Raw genomic sequence first — 13,848 nt, forward strand, 5'->3', positions numbered from 1 at the left:
CGCAAACGTGGCACAGATAAACTCACTACTAACACTCAGAATAGGAACCCATCCTCCTTCATTCAACACCAGATATCAATAACACTCTAGCCGTGTCTAAAACAGAATAAATGTTCCCGACTCGGACAGTTTTCTGACACAGGAGGTAGAACGTATGCTTAGACATTACATATGCTAGAACATGTTTTCCAGGTGGTTGCTAGGTGGCATACATATATGTATATGTATGTATGTATGTATGTATGTATGTATGTATGTATGTGTGTATATATATATATATATATATATGTGTGTGTGTGTGTGTGTGTGTGTGTATGTGTGTGTGTGTGTGTGTGTGTTTACCTCTGTGTCAGCGCTAATACGGTTAGGAAAAAATAGCAGAACACACTAGCCGTCAGGTGGGGGAGAGAGAGAGCGGTTTGGGTACAAATACAACATTTTTTATTTCCTTTATAAAAAGATTAACATGTTAACTTTCTTAAAAGACCTTTTTCTGAGTCTCAGGCAGTGACTTTTGAAACAGCACAGACAGCAAGGCATCAACACAGCTGCACTCAGTTTTGGATCCAGCCAATAACAGCAATAAGAGTTTTGAGAATAATGAATAAAGAAGAAACTGCTGAATATACACCACTGAAGAATGAATAAAGAAAGTGATCCTAATCAACGGGAAGGAATACAAGTAAGGCACTCAGAGTCCAGGACTGAATTAGTCTGCTTCTGCAAGAGCTCTAGTCTTGGTACTGAACTGAAAGGTTTGGCAGGACCTGCTCTGGCTTGGGAACAGCCAGTGCTGACGATACCACTATCACACCTCTGAATAATACTTGAAAAATACTTTATTAAATCACACTTAGGACTCGTCAAGAGCCTGGTGGGGTAAAATCATCACAATCACAATTTAAGTCTCATTTACATGCGGGAATTAGCATTTTTTCTTTAAACAAACAAAGAAACAAGAATGACACATTAACTCCAAGTTGAAATTGAAATTGCTTGTAAATCTTTTCCCATTGCAGTATTTCCTATTGATAAACATCTGGATTTGCTATAAAAATATATGGCTTTGATGAACAAACATCAAGTCTGCAATAAAGGGCTTTATATTAGAAAGACTTTCTTCTAAAATCAACTGAATAAGTCAAATGTTGCATAACATTGTCAGAAAATAGAACATTTTATGTAACGGAATCATCTAGAATGAAGAAATTACAGAGGCTTGAATAATCACTTTCAGGCCGTGCTGTATTTTTAACTGTCGGTAACGCATCAGTTACCAAAGATACCAAAGTACCAATACCATAAACAACACAGCCATCTTCATCTGAACGGGAAATGTTTGATCCTTCATTCATAAATACTAAAGAAGGTGCTGGAAGATGGATGGATGGAATCCAGTCTAGCTGGTTCAAACTGTTTCAAGTATTGCTTTCAAGTCCTACAGGTGAAACTCCTGAAGCGGAGGAGCGATACCGGGCACAACCTCTTCTGAATATTTGGTCAAAATAAAGGACGGCCCTCTTAAAATACTCTTGTCAATCAAAACGTTACCAAACACGTTAATACTCAACCACACAAACAGTTAATCTGTAAGATCTGTATCAGTTTAACATTATAATTTCCCAAAATACTCTTTACATCCAAAACACCCACATCTTTTTAAAACCCCACAGACTTATTAACTGACAATCTCTCTACATTACAGCACATCTTATGATATGCTGCTAACATATTCCAATATTTTCAATTCTCATGTTTCTCACTCCTCCCCCTCCACCACCTTCACTTGCTCCTGATGAGTGATTTTGTCCTCCGTTGGGTCGTCAGGTGTTTGGTCAGTCTCCGGTGCCGTCCGGTCTGTCTCTAGGTCCAGCTCTTCAAAGGACGATTCAGTAGAGCTTCTGTAGCTCCGCCCACTGTCCTGGTCTGACCCACTGAGCTCAGGTGAGTCCCGGTCTCGCCAGCTCTTCCGGTACAGGGTGGACGGGGTGTCGGATGGGGCAAGAGACGGGTGTCGACTGTCTGAGGGCAGCAGGTAGCTAATGGAGCTGCACTCACTGTGGGAGTCTGCACCTGAATGTGTACATATACAAACACAGTTTTTAAAAATGATTTACCTTTTCTCTATTTATCAATCACGTAAAGTACATCCATAACAATCTGTCCCAATCACACCCACATATATGTGTGTATATATATATGTGGGTGTGTGTTTATATGTGTATGATTAAGAGACCCTTATTAGTCCCACAAATGGGGAAATTTCACCTCCGCATTTAACCCATCTGTGAAGTGAAACACCACATACACACTAGTGAGCCACACACACACTAGGGGGCAGGGAGCACACTTGCCCAGAGCGGTGGGCAGCCCAATCCGCAGCGCCCGGGGAGCAGTTGAGGGTTAGGTGTCTTGCTCAAGGACACCTCAGTCATGTGCTGTCAGCTCTGGGGATCAAACCGGCGACCTTCTGGTCACGAGGCTGGTTCCCTAACCTCCAGCCCATGACTGCCCCCATGGCTGCTGTCAAAAGAAAACCTCATATCTCCATTTTTGACGTTTTTCAGTTTTTGATAGAATTTGAAAATACCTTTTACCCTTTACATTGTATGTAAATTTCATGATGAATGGACTAAAGAAATGACCCCAAATGACTTGGAAAATGGTCCCTTCCTTTGACTTACATTTGAAAGCCAAGTAGGTTGTTTCCTACTTTCAGAGATACAAGGTACAAGGATAGATAGATAGATAGATAGATAGATAGATAGATAGATAGATAGATAGATAGATAGATAGATAGATAGATAGATAGATGTGTGGATTAAACTATTTAAAAGAAGGTGATTTAGTCACATAAAATCTTTTTGGGAAGTTTTTAAAGTACTAAACTTTTCATAAATTTCCTTAAAAACCACTATTTTCAGCTAACTCCACCCCGGCTCAAAATCAGGAGAGGTGATCTACGGGTTTGGAGTTGGGGCTATGAGGGAAACTGGGCAGGCTGGGCTGCTGTGTATTTAGAGCTAGCGTACGTTAGCTACCAGAAAATATGGAGAGAGACAGAATCAAACGGCACTTTTGCAACTGAGAGTCTTATGAGGTTAATGATTTTTCTCTATTACCAACCGCATCTCTGACGAGGGAAGGTGTTTCTGATCAGGCCAAACAGCAGAACATTCCCTAAAGCTTCTAATGCTCTGTTCAGCAGGTCCATATTCTTATTCTAGTCCTGATTTCTTAGATGCACTGAATCCCAAATAAAGTGGATTTCTTTGAACGCTGCCTATGTTTCACTCAGTTTGACGTCAATGTCGCAGACTGCATCACCGGTCAGCCAGTTTGCTGCAGTGGCCCTAAATCCTTACGTTCTGCAAACTGATCGTGGCTGTTCATTTGCATACCGTAACATCTCTTCGTACTTCAGTCATCTGCGCCTACAGCAGAGTTGAACCAGAGGGGGCGCTGCAGAGGCAGAACTGACTGCAGTAAGAATTAGATTTTTACTAGTTGGAAAGATGTTTTCACATCTTAAGTAAGGCTGGTATATTTTATTATTACAGTTAATGAAAAAAAAATGTCTTCAGATGTAGTTACTATTTAAATGTCCAGTGGACCTTTGTGCACTGGTGCGCAGCCATGCTGGAACAGGAAGGGGCCGTCCCCAAACTTGCCACTCCAGAGAACACATCTCCACTGCTCTAGAGTCCAGTGGTGGTGCTTTACTCCACTGCATTCCACGCTTTGCATTGCGCTTGGTGATGTAAGGCTTGGATGCAGCTGCTCGGTCATGGAAACCCATTCCATGAAGCTCTCTACGCTGTTCTTGAGCTGATCTGAAGGCCACATGAAGTTTGGAGGTCTGTAGTGATTGACTCTGCAGAAAGTTGGTGACCTCTGTGCACTATGCCCCTCAGCATCCGCTGACCGCTCTGTCACTTTACGTGGCCGACCACTTCGTGGCTGAGTTGCTGTCGTTCCCAATCGCTTCCACTTTGTTATAATCCCACTGACAGTCGACTGTGGAATATTTAGTAGTGAGGAAACTTCACGACTGGACTTGCTGCACAGGTGGCGTCCGATCACGGTACCACGCTGGAATTCACTGAGCTCCTGAGAGCGACCCATTCTTTCACCAATGTCTGTAGAAGCAGTCTGCAGGACTAGGGGCTCGGCTTTATACACCTGTGGCTGTGGAAGTGACTGGAACACCTGACCTCAATGATTTGGATGTAATATATAGCTGCTGTTCAAAAAAACAAAGCCACTTTTGTCCTTTTGTCTTAAAAACTTTACATTTTGGACCTGTATGTGTACGTACCCCTATGTAATAATTTTCTAAGCCTAATCCAAAACTTAACCTAACCCTCAGTAACCACACATCAATAACTCATTCGGTTAGCCCCATAGAAACATTTTCCCATCCACCTTTGTCCTGAAAATCCCCAAAAACCCTCACACACATGACTGTACTAAGACGCATGAGCATGCACATAACTGCACCAACAGGTCTACAGTGGGGTGCACACATGTATGTATACGCACAGACAAAGGCAGCCACATATAAACGTGAATATATGGTGAATCTCAGTGTGTGAGGCTCCCAGCTAACAAGGCCAAATGGGTAATTAAGTGCTGTGTATAAATTTCCTCTCTCATAAATCCGCACACTCCTGTGTGTTTGCTCAAAAAGAGCTCTGGAGCTCTGTAGTCTGCCATTCCAGCGTTCCTTTCTGGGGTTACTGCTAGTTAATTAGTCGAACTTTCTGAAGTTCACTGTGAGAGGGGTGTGTGTATGTGTGTGTAGCTGTATAGCTGTTGAATGTGAGACCTTTCAGGATAATTAGTGTTCTGTGGAGTCAAAAGACAATTGTGTGTATGTATGGGAGTGTGTGTGTGTGTGTGCGTGTGTGTGCGTGTGTGTGTGTGTGCGTGTGTGTGTGTGTGTGTCAGGCTGATGTATTTGCGTGTGACTACATGTAAGTGTGTCTGTGTGGCTGAGAAACACGAGACCTTTCCAGATAATTAGTGTTCTGCAGCCTCAGTAAACAGTATTGTCACACTTTTACTGTTTTTAATTGGAGAGAAGCATCACAGTGCTGACTCTAGACCTTCAGAACCGCGCCAAAGAAGGAGAAACGCTGGCCTGGTAACAGCATGATAATGAGGGCCAACACACTTTTCTCAGATCCGAATGAACGCGTTTACTTCCGCTTGACTTTGCCAAACAAGCGGCTACTCCTAGTTTCTTTCACTTCTTCTTTCTCCAGACTTACAACTAACTTTCATAACACTATCTTATCACCACTTATCACCACTAGCTTTCATAACATGACAGTTCATTCACAGCTTTCACTCATAGTTCCCACTATAGTGGTGACGACATGCCACATCTTTTCATTCATAGTTACCACTAGCTTTTATAATTCATAAGCTAATAAGTAGCATTCGTTTTCATAATGTTATAGCTTCAACTGGCTTTCACTCATTTTTTTCCACTACATTTTATAAATCTATCTTATTACCATTAGCTTTCATTCCTTGTTTGCTACATTAGCTTTTTTGGGTTAAGTTTCTTTTGCTTAATTTTCAAAAACATTCATTTAGAATAAAAAAAAGTGCTTTCTTCACCTCAAAGATGCTTTACAATTACAAATTAACAGCAAAGAAAACATAGTTCACCAACTGACGGAGAGAAAAACTCTCCTTACCATGATGTACAGTTCCTGGTTTGCAGCCTAGTCAAATTGTTGTCAGGATGTAATGCCCTTAGCTTGTGGCCTAGTTATACACTGGGGAAAAAATCTAATGGCTCATGGTGAGCTCAAACTCTGCTTCCACAATGGAAAAACCTACTGGCTCATGGCCCAATCAAACTCTGTGTTCAAGATTCAAGCTCATGGCCTGGTCAAGCCTATGCAAGGGAAAAACCTAATGGCTCGTGGCCCAGTCAAACTACACTTCTGCGAGGGAAAACATAACGGCTTGTGGCCTAGGCAAAACTCCACTTCTGCAACGAAGAAACCTAATGGCTTGCAGCCCAGTCAACGCTCCACTCTAGCAAGGGAAAAATCTAATGGCTCGTGGCCCAGTCAAAGCTCTGTCTCTGCAAGGAAAAACCTAATGGCCAGTGAAGACGCGGCTTAGACAAAACTACGCTTACGCAAAGGAAAACCAAACAGCTCGCGGCCTAGTCAAAACTCCGCTTCCACAAGGGAAAACCAAACAGCTCGCGGCCTAGTCAAAACTCCGCTTCCACAAGGGAAAACCAAACAGCTCGCGGCCTAGTCAAAACTCCGCTTCCACAAGGGAAAACCAAACAGCTCGCGGCCTAGTCAAAACTCCGCTTCCACAAGGGAAAACCAAACAGCTCGCGGCCTAGTCAAAACTCTGCTTCCACAAGGGAAAACCAAATAGCTCACGGCCTAGTCAAAACTCCGCTTCCACAAGGGAAAACCAAATAGCTCTCGGTCTAGTCAAAACTCCGCTTGCACAAGGGAAAACCAAATAGCTCACGGCCTAGTCAAAACTCCGCTTCCACAAGGGAAAACCAAATAGCTCTCGGCCTAGTCAAAACTCCGCTTCCACAAGGGAAAACCAAATAGCTCTCGGTCTAGTCAAAACTCCGCTTGCACAAGGGAAAACCAAATAGCTCACGGCCTAGTCAAAACTCCGCTTCCACAAGGGAAAACCAAATAGCTCTCGGCCTAGTCAAAACTCCGCTTCCACAAGGGAAAACCAAATAGCTCACGGCCTAGTCAAAACTCCGCTTCCACAAGGGAAAATCAAACAGCTCATGGCCTAGTCAAAGCTCCGCTTCCACAAGGAAAAACCAAACAGCTCGCGGCCTAGTCAAAACTCCGCTTCCACAAGGGAAAACCAAACAGCTCGCGGCCTAGTCAAAACTCCGCTTCCACAAGGGAAAACCAAACAGCTCGCGGCCTAGTCAAAACTCCGCTTCCACAAGGGAAAACCAAACAGCTCGCGGCCTAGTCAAAACTCCGCTTCCACAAGGGAAAACCAAACAGCTCGCGGCCTAGTCAAAACTCCGCTTCCACAAGGGAAAACCAAACAGCTCGCGGCCTAGTCAAAACTCCGCTTCCACAAGGGAAAACCAAACAGCTCGCAGCCTAGTCAAAACTCCGCTTCCACAAGGGAAAACCAAACAGCTCGCGGCCTAGTCAAAACTCCGCTTCCACAAGGGAAAACCAAACAGCTCGCAGCCTAGTCAAAACTCCGCTTCCACAAGGGAAAACCAAACAGCTCGCGGCCTAGTCAAAACTCTGCTTCCACAAGGGAAAACCAAATAGCTCACGGCCTAGTCAAAACTCCGCTTCCACAAGGGAAAACCAAATAGCTCTCGGTCTAGTCAAAACTCCGCTTGCACAAGGGAAAACCAAATAGCTCACGGCCTAGTCAAAACTCCGCTTCCACAAGGGAAAATCAAACAGCTCATGGCCTAGTCAAAGCTCCACTTCCACAAGGAAAAACCAAATAGCTCACGGCCTAGTCAAAGCTCTGCTTCCATAAGAGAAAAATCTAACAGGTCATGGCCTAGTCAAAACTCTGCTGACGCAAGGGAAAACTAAACAGCTCGCAGCCTAGTCAACACCCTGCTTCCGCATGGGAAAACTAAACAGCTCGCAGCCTAGTCAACACTCTGCTTCCGCATGGGAAAACTAAACAGCTCGCAGCCTAGTCAACACCCTGCTTCCGCATGGGAAAACTAAACAGCTCGCAGCCTAGTCAACACTCTGCTTCCGCATGGGAAAACTAAACAGCTCGCAGCCTAGTCAACACCCTGCTTCCGCATGGGAAAACTAAACAGCTCGCAGCCTAGTCAACACTCTGCTTCCGCATGGGAAAACTAAACAGCTCGCAGCCTAGTCAACACTCTGCTTCCGCATGGGAAAACTAAACAGCTCGCAGCCTAGTCAACACTCTGCTTCCGCATGGGAAAACTAAACAGCTCGCAGCCTAGTCAACACTCTGTTTCCGCACGGGAAAACTAAACAGCTCGCAGCCTAGTCAACACTCTGCTTCCACATGGGAAAACTAAACAATTCGCAGCCTAGTCAACACTCTGCTTCCGCATGGGAAAACTAAACAGCTCGCAGCCTAGTCAACACTCTGCTTCCACATGGGAAAACTAAACAATTCGCAGCCTAGTCAACACCCTGCTTCCGCATGGGAAAACTAAACAGCTCGCAGCCTAGTCAACACTCTGCAACAGAAAAACCTAATGGCTCACGGCCCAGTCAAACTCCACTTCTGCAAGGAAAAACATAACAGCTTGTGGTCTAGGCAAAACCCCATTTCCACAAGGGAAATACATAATGGCTCATGGCCCAGTCAAAGCCCACTTCTGTAAGGAAATGCAGAAGGGCTACGCAACACCTCTTGGTCAGTTCTCAGTCAACAACCCACAAGCCAGCAAAAAGAACAATATAAAAAAAAAAAACAAATCCTGATGTAAAGCAGCAGCCAAAATGCATATAGCACACTTACACTGGACAAACAAACACACGCTGAGATTGACCTCACACTGAAAAACCTACAGTGACAAACAGTGTGCTCTTCTAAAATTTGATATAAAATTATATATGCGGCACCTTTGGCTCAGCAAAATGTACAGGATATATTCCTAAGTTTATTATTTTATATTTTTCATTCGTTTCCTTTGATACTGATGCGTACATGGCCAAAGATTTGCGTCAATACATGTAGAAGGGGAAGAGCACCGCTAACAGGCCTAGTGACTCGCAGCCATCAGCTAAGCAATCCGACATGGTGGACACAAAAGCTGAGATTCTTTCCTCTCTAAAAGCGGACGCTTCCACACTTCTCAGGTCAGAGCTACAATCTTCTCTTGCTGCTGAATTCGATGGTGTGAAGGCCAAACTGCAAGCAGTAAACATAGAAGTTGTTAACATCGCATTACTTCGCTCTGACTTGGATGTGATGAAGGGGTAACAAAAATGGAACGCAGGCTTTCTGCACGCTCAGACGAGGTGTCATCTCTCCAAGCCTTGGACTGAAAGCTCGAGGCGGAGGTGGCTAATCTGCAGGAAAAATGCGTCGACATGGAGGGGAGAATGAGGAGATCAAACATTCGTTTACTGAATGTGGCAGAGGGACAGGGCTCGAGTTCTCCGACCGCCGTCTCAAAGCTGCTAAAAGAAGCTCTGCACATTGATAAAGAGGTGTTGGTCGATAGGTCACACCATGGTCTTCAACCGCAGCGGCCTGGTGGGAAAAAAACTTGTGGCGAAACTGCACTGCTACCAAGACTGCATCGAAATTCTTCACCATGTCAAAGAAACAAGACCCTTGCAATTCAGAGGAGCTACAATTCTCATTTTCCCAGACTATCCCCCCTGTGTGATGCCTGCCAGAGCCGCTTTGAACGATGTTAAGAAACTACTCCGGAGACGAGATGGCATTTGGTACGGCGTTCTCCACCAGCCACATGCACAACGGAATAGAAAAGGACTTTTGGGATCCAGTGGAGGCTATGGCTTATGTGAAAGCGAATGTTCTGTAAGGTGGATGAATACAACAGGTTTGGTGTAGGGTTACTTCACTAGAGAGAAAAATTTAATTTAATATTTCTTAGAATAGTTGTGATGTAAAACAAGAGCCGATTTATCTTCTGATAACCTTCAGTTGTGTTATCAAGAAAGAACAAATGCTTACAATTCAGACTGCTTACTTTATTGTATGTACTCTGGCCCGGTGTCTACACTGGGCAATCATTTGCTTCTTTGGTTCTCGTATCTACGTTTTGCTAAAGGTGCGGTTCAATTCAATATGTATAGCAGAGCAGCCTGTTAATCTAGGCCTCGCCAGTACAAGCACTTAATGTGTGGATATTTTTTCATGGGGTCCTTGGGTCACCTTGTTCTTCTATGTCGAATTAACAAAGGGATTTGACATTTATGTACAAAGGCACAAAACTGTGATACTTAACAGTATTCTAATATCTTTTATTACTTTAAATGGCAAAGGCACAGCCACTTAATCTATCTGCAGGTTGTTGGATAACGTTTGCAAGCTGGAATGTTAAATCTCTAAATCGTTCAGTTAAATGTAGCACAGAGCTTTCACATCTGAAGCAACCTAAGGTGGGAATTGCCTTCCTTCAGGAAACTCACTTGCATGCATTTGATCATTTTAGATTGAGAGGAGGCTGGATAGGCCAAACATTTCACTCTAACTTTCACTCTAAATCTAGAGGAACTGCAGTTCTTATTAACAAGGATATTCCTTTCGTTATGTCACAGGTTGAAGCAGACTCTGCAGGATGGATGACATTTGTTAGATTCTCAAGATGCTACATCTGAGCTTTCCTCGTCTGAGCACTATACCATATAAATTTGCCCTCTCAAATATGCCTTCATTGATTCCCATATAACTGAGGCGGACAGTCCAGGCATCTTATTGTATCGTAGAAAGGTGGCTATTTCGTTTGATACAGTTAACAAAGCTCTCACCCGAGAGCAATAGTGTGTTCAGACGCCAGGGGGCGGTAGTTATCACGTTTAGTTGGTAAACATAGGGTCATAAGTAATGGTGCGTGATCAGGAATTACTATTGCATGACACTCACAGTCACTTACTAAAGGAAGAAGTTTCCTGTGTAAGAAAACATTGTCTGTACATGAGTACGTCTTGTGAACCTATGAAAAGAAAGAGTAGCTCCTAGATAAAGGCTTCCGAAATCGCCAAACATCAGATATTCCATATATGTCAAGAAATAATTGAATTGTATGAGCTGATTTAGTTTGAGTCATGGTGTTAGATGAACTAGGATCTACGATCTCCCCAGATAAGATGGTATGAGTCTACATTTGGTAGACGGGAGAGGGCATTAGCAAAAAACCTGCAGTCATCACAATTCGGTGCATACACATTGGCTAGAATGGCTGGCATACTGTATAATCTACCTGTAACTTAAAAGTAACTAAAGAGGTAGCTGGGTCACCATTGCCTCAACTGTACAAGCAGAGATGAACACTTCAAACAGAATACAATCTTTTACTTACCAAACATATCGAAACTCTCATGAATAAGACACAGCATAGGACTTATGAGCATGATGATAAGACTGGTAAGATTTTGGCATATCAGTTATGGCAGAAGACTGCTGATTGATGTATATCTCAAACAAATGATGATTTATATAGTACAGAGTCACGTAATAACGAGTGTTTGAGGATTTTTTTTTAAGTTAAATATCTCACTAATAGATAATAGATGGTGGCTGCAGTGGAACTCAACAACCCGATCATTACTGAAGAGTTCATCTTCGCAGTGAAATCTATGCAAAATGGAAAGGTCCAGGATCGGATGGGTTTCCGAGGATCTAGCCCCTGTCTTGATTTCTGTGTTCGAAGAATCATTTATTTCTGGCTCCTTAACTCCAACTATGCGTCAAGCAGTCATATCTCTTATTCCTAAAAAAGATAAAAATCCTTTAGAGTGTGGCTCCTACTGCCCCATTTCACTCTTAAATGTGGATAGCAAGATACTTGCTAAGATGTTGGCTGGCAGACTAGAGAGTTTTACCCTCCATAATATCTGATGATCAAACAGGATTTATTAAAAAATGGTGCTCCTTATGTCGGCTTCTCAATATCCTCTACGATCCCACTCCATCCAATATTCCGGAGATAGTAATATCACTTGATGCAGAGAAAGCATTTGATCGGGTGGAGTGGGATTATCGTTTTTATACATTAAAACAATAGATTTGGTCCAAAGTTCATTAGTTGGATCAAAGTTCTCTACGCATTTCCTTTAGTGGCAGCCTGTACAAATAATAATCTATTCCCCTTTTTTCCATTACATCTTGGAACGAGACATGACTGCCCCTTATCACCACTTTTATTCGCCTTAATGACTGAACCACTAGCAACAGCGTTGCGTGATGAGACCTCTATTATGGGTATACAGAGGGGGGCTCAGAACAAAGGGTCTATCGATACACTGACGACATGCTCCTATATTTATCTGATCCCCTTGTTAGTCTGCCTAAATGACTTAATTTATTGGAGACTTTTAGTGTAATATCTGGCTTTAAAGTTAATTTGGAAACAAGTACCCATTAACGCAGCTTCTCAGAATATTACTTAGATAAACACAGAAAAATTCAAATACTTAGGGGTCCAGTTTACACATAAGTTTAAAAACCTTTATGAAGCTAATTTTCGCCCACTTATAGTGTGTCTAAGGAAAGATCTTGAGCGTTGGAATTGACTTCCCTTATCTTTACGGGGTAGAGTTGACACCATTAAAATGTATGTATTGCCTAGATTTATGTACTTGTTTCAATGTCTCCCCATTGTTCTGACAAAACCATTTTGATTTATTTAAACAAATTGATATCTGGAGTAATAAAAACCCCCAAATACACAAAGATGCACTAATCAACATCGTCACCATGGTGGACTATCCTTTACAATATTATAATTGGGCCACTAATATTAGGGCTTTACTCTACTGCATTAACATTCCTTATGATCCGGTTATTCCCAGATGGTTTTCAATGGAAAGTGCATCCTGTAGCCATAACTCACTGCACACGCTTCTCTGCTCAAGGATACCTGGAGGACTTTGTCACTTAACAAATTTTCTATTTACAGCCCAATAATGAAAATTACATGTTTATTCCCTCTGTTGCCGATAGTGCCTTCAAATGTTGGGTTGAGAAAGAAATCAGAATAGTTAAAGACCTGTTTGTTGAAGATACTTCTATATCTTAGAACACATTTTAATATCACATTTTTTAAGATACCTACAGCTTCGTAGTTTTATATCGTCAAGCTATTTGCAATTTCCATCATTACCCCCTCCCTCCTTTTTAGATACTATACTGAAAACCAGCCCACAGTCTAAGAAATGCATTGGCGTGGTGTACTCTCTGCTTCATTCATATCATTTGAAGCCCCTAATGTTACTGAAACAACAGCGGGAGGAGGAACGTGATACACAGATATCAACGGAGATGTGGCAAGATATTCTGGATGGAATACACTCCTCTTCAATTTGTCTACGGCACACTATCATTCAGTTTAGTCCATCGTCTACACTGGTCCAAGCACAGCCTGGCTAAATGTACTCCTGTGTGTGACAGAACAGAACCAGCCTCTCTCTCATATGTTTTGGTCCTGTCCAAAATCAATTATATTCTGGCAGTAATACTTGCGTTCCTCTCAAGTGTCTTTAAGAGATCACTGACGCCATCTCCTATCACGGCAGCATTCTGAGTGACTTCACAGGACTCTCACACAGATAACTCTGCCAAAAGGGTGACTGCTTTCACCACTCTCCTAGCCAGGCGGCTTATTCTACTGACATGGAAGGAACAGTTCCCACCTACCTTTAAATACTGGAATAGGGATTTAATGCATTATGTGAGTCTAGAAAAAATGTGTTACTCTGTGACCGGTTATGATCACAAGTTCAATAAAACCTGGCAACCTGCCTTGACATATGTAGAAAACATGGACTTGATCGATATTTCACATTTTTTTTAAATTTCCCTTTGAAAAATGTATTTATTTATTTATTTCCTTTTTAATTAGTGTCACTTTTTCCACTGTATTACATAATTCCTTGTTTTTATAGGTGTGTATGTGCATGTATGTTTATATGTGTGAGTAGTGTATACTGGTCGAATGACCCTTTATGGTGCAGTGGTGTAGCGTTGTTTTTTGTTTGTTCTCCCAATTGGTTGGGAGACCTTGGTTCTACAATAAACAAAGTGTGTGTATGGCTCCTACAGTGATTGCTACACTCTGCTCTGTTTTTGTTTGTGTTGCTGTTTTGCTCCTGCTTGTGTATGTTCGGT

At 42.6% G+C, this 13,848-nt stretch overlaps 1 protein-coding gene across 1 annotated transcript in view; it reads right to left on the reverse strand.

Moving 5' to 3' along the window:
• Positions 1-821: 821 nt before the first annotated feature.
• Positions 822-13,848, reverse strand: part of LOC108434960 (testis-expressed protein 264) — a 99,885-nt gene continuing 86,858 nt past the window's right edge. The window contains exon 4 of the mRNA XM_017710430.2: positions 822-2,073. Within this exon, the coding sequence (XP_017565919.1) occupies positions 1,760-2,073 (314 nt within the window). The 3' untranslated portion in view covers positions 822-1,759. The remainder of the gene's footprint in view (positions 2,074-13,848) is intronic.

This window comes from Pygocentrus nattereri, chromosome 21, assembly GCF_015220715.1.
Source record: "Pygocentrus nattereri isolate fPygNat1 chromosome 21, fPygNat1.pri, whole genome shotgun sequence".
Lineage (NCBI taxonomy): Eukaryota > Metazoa > Chordata > Actinopteri > Characiformes > Serrasalmidae > Pygocentrus > Pygocentrus nattereri.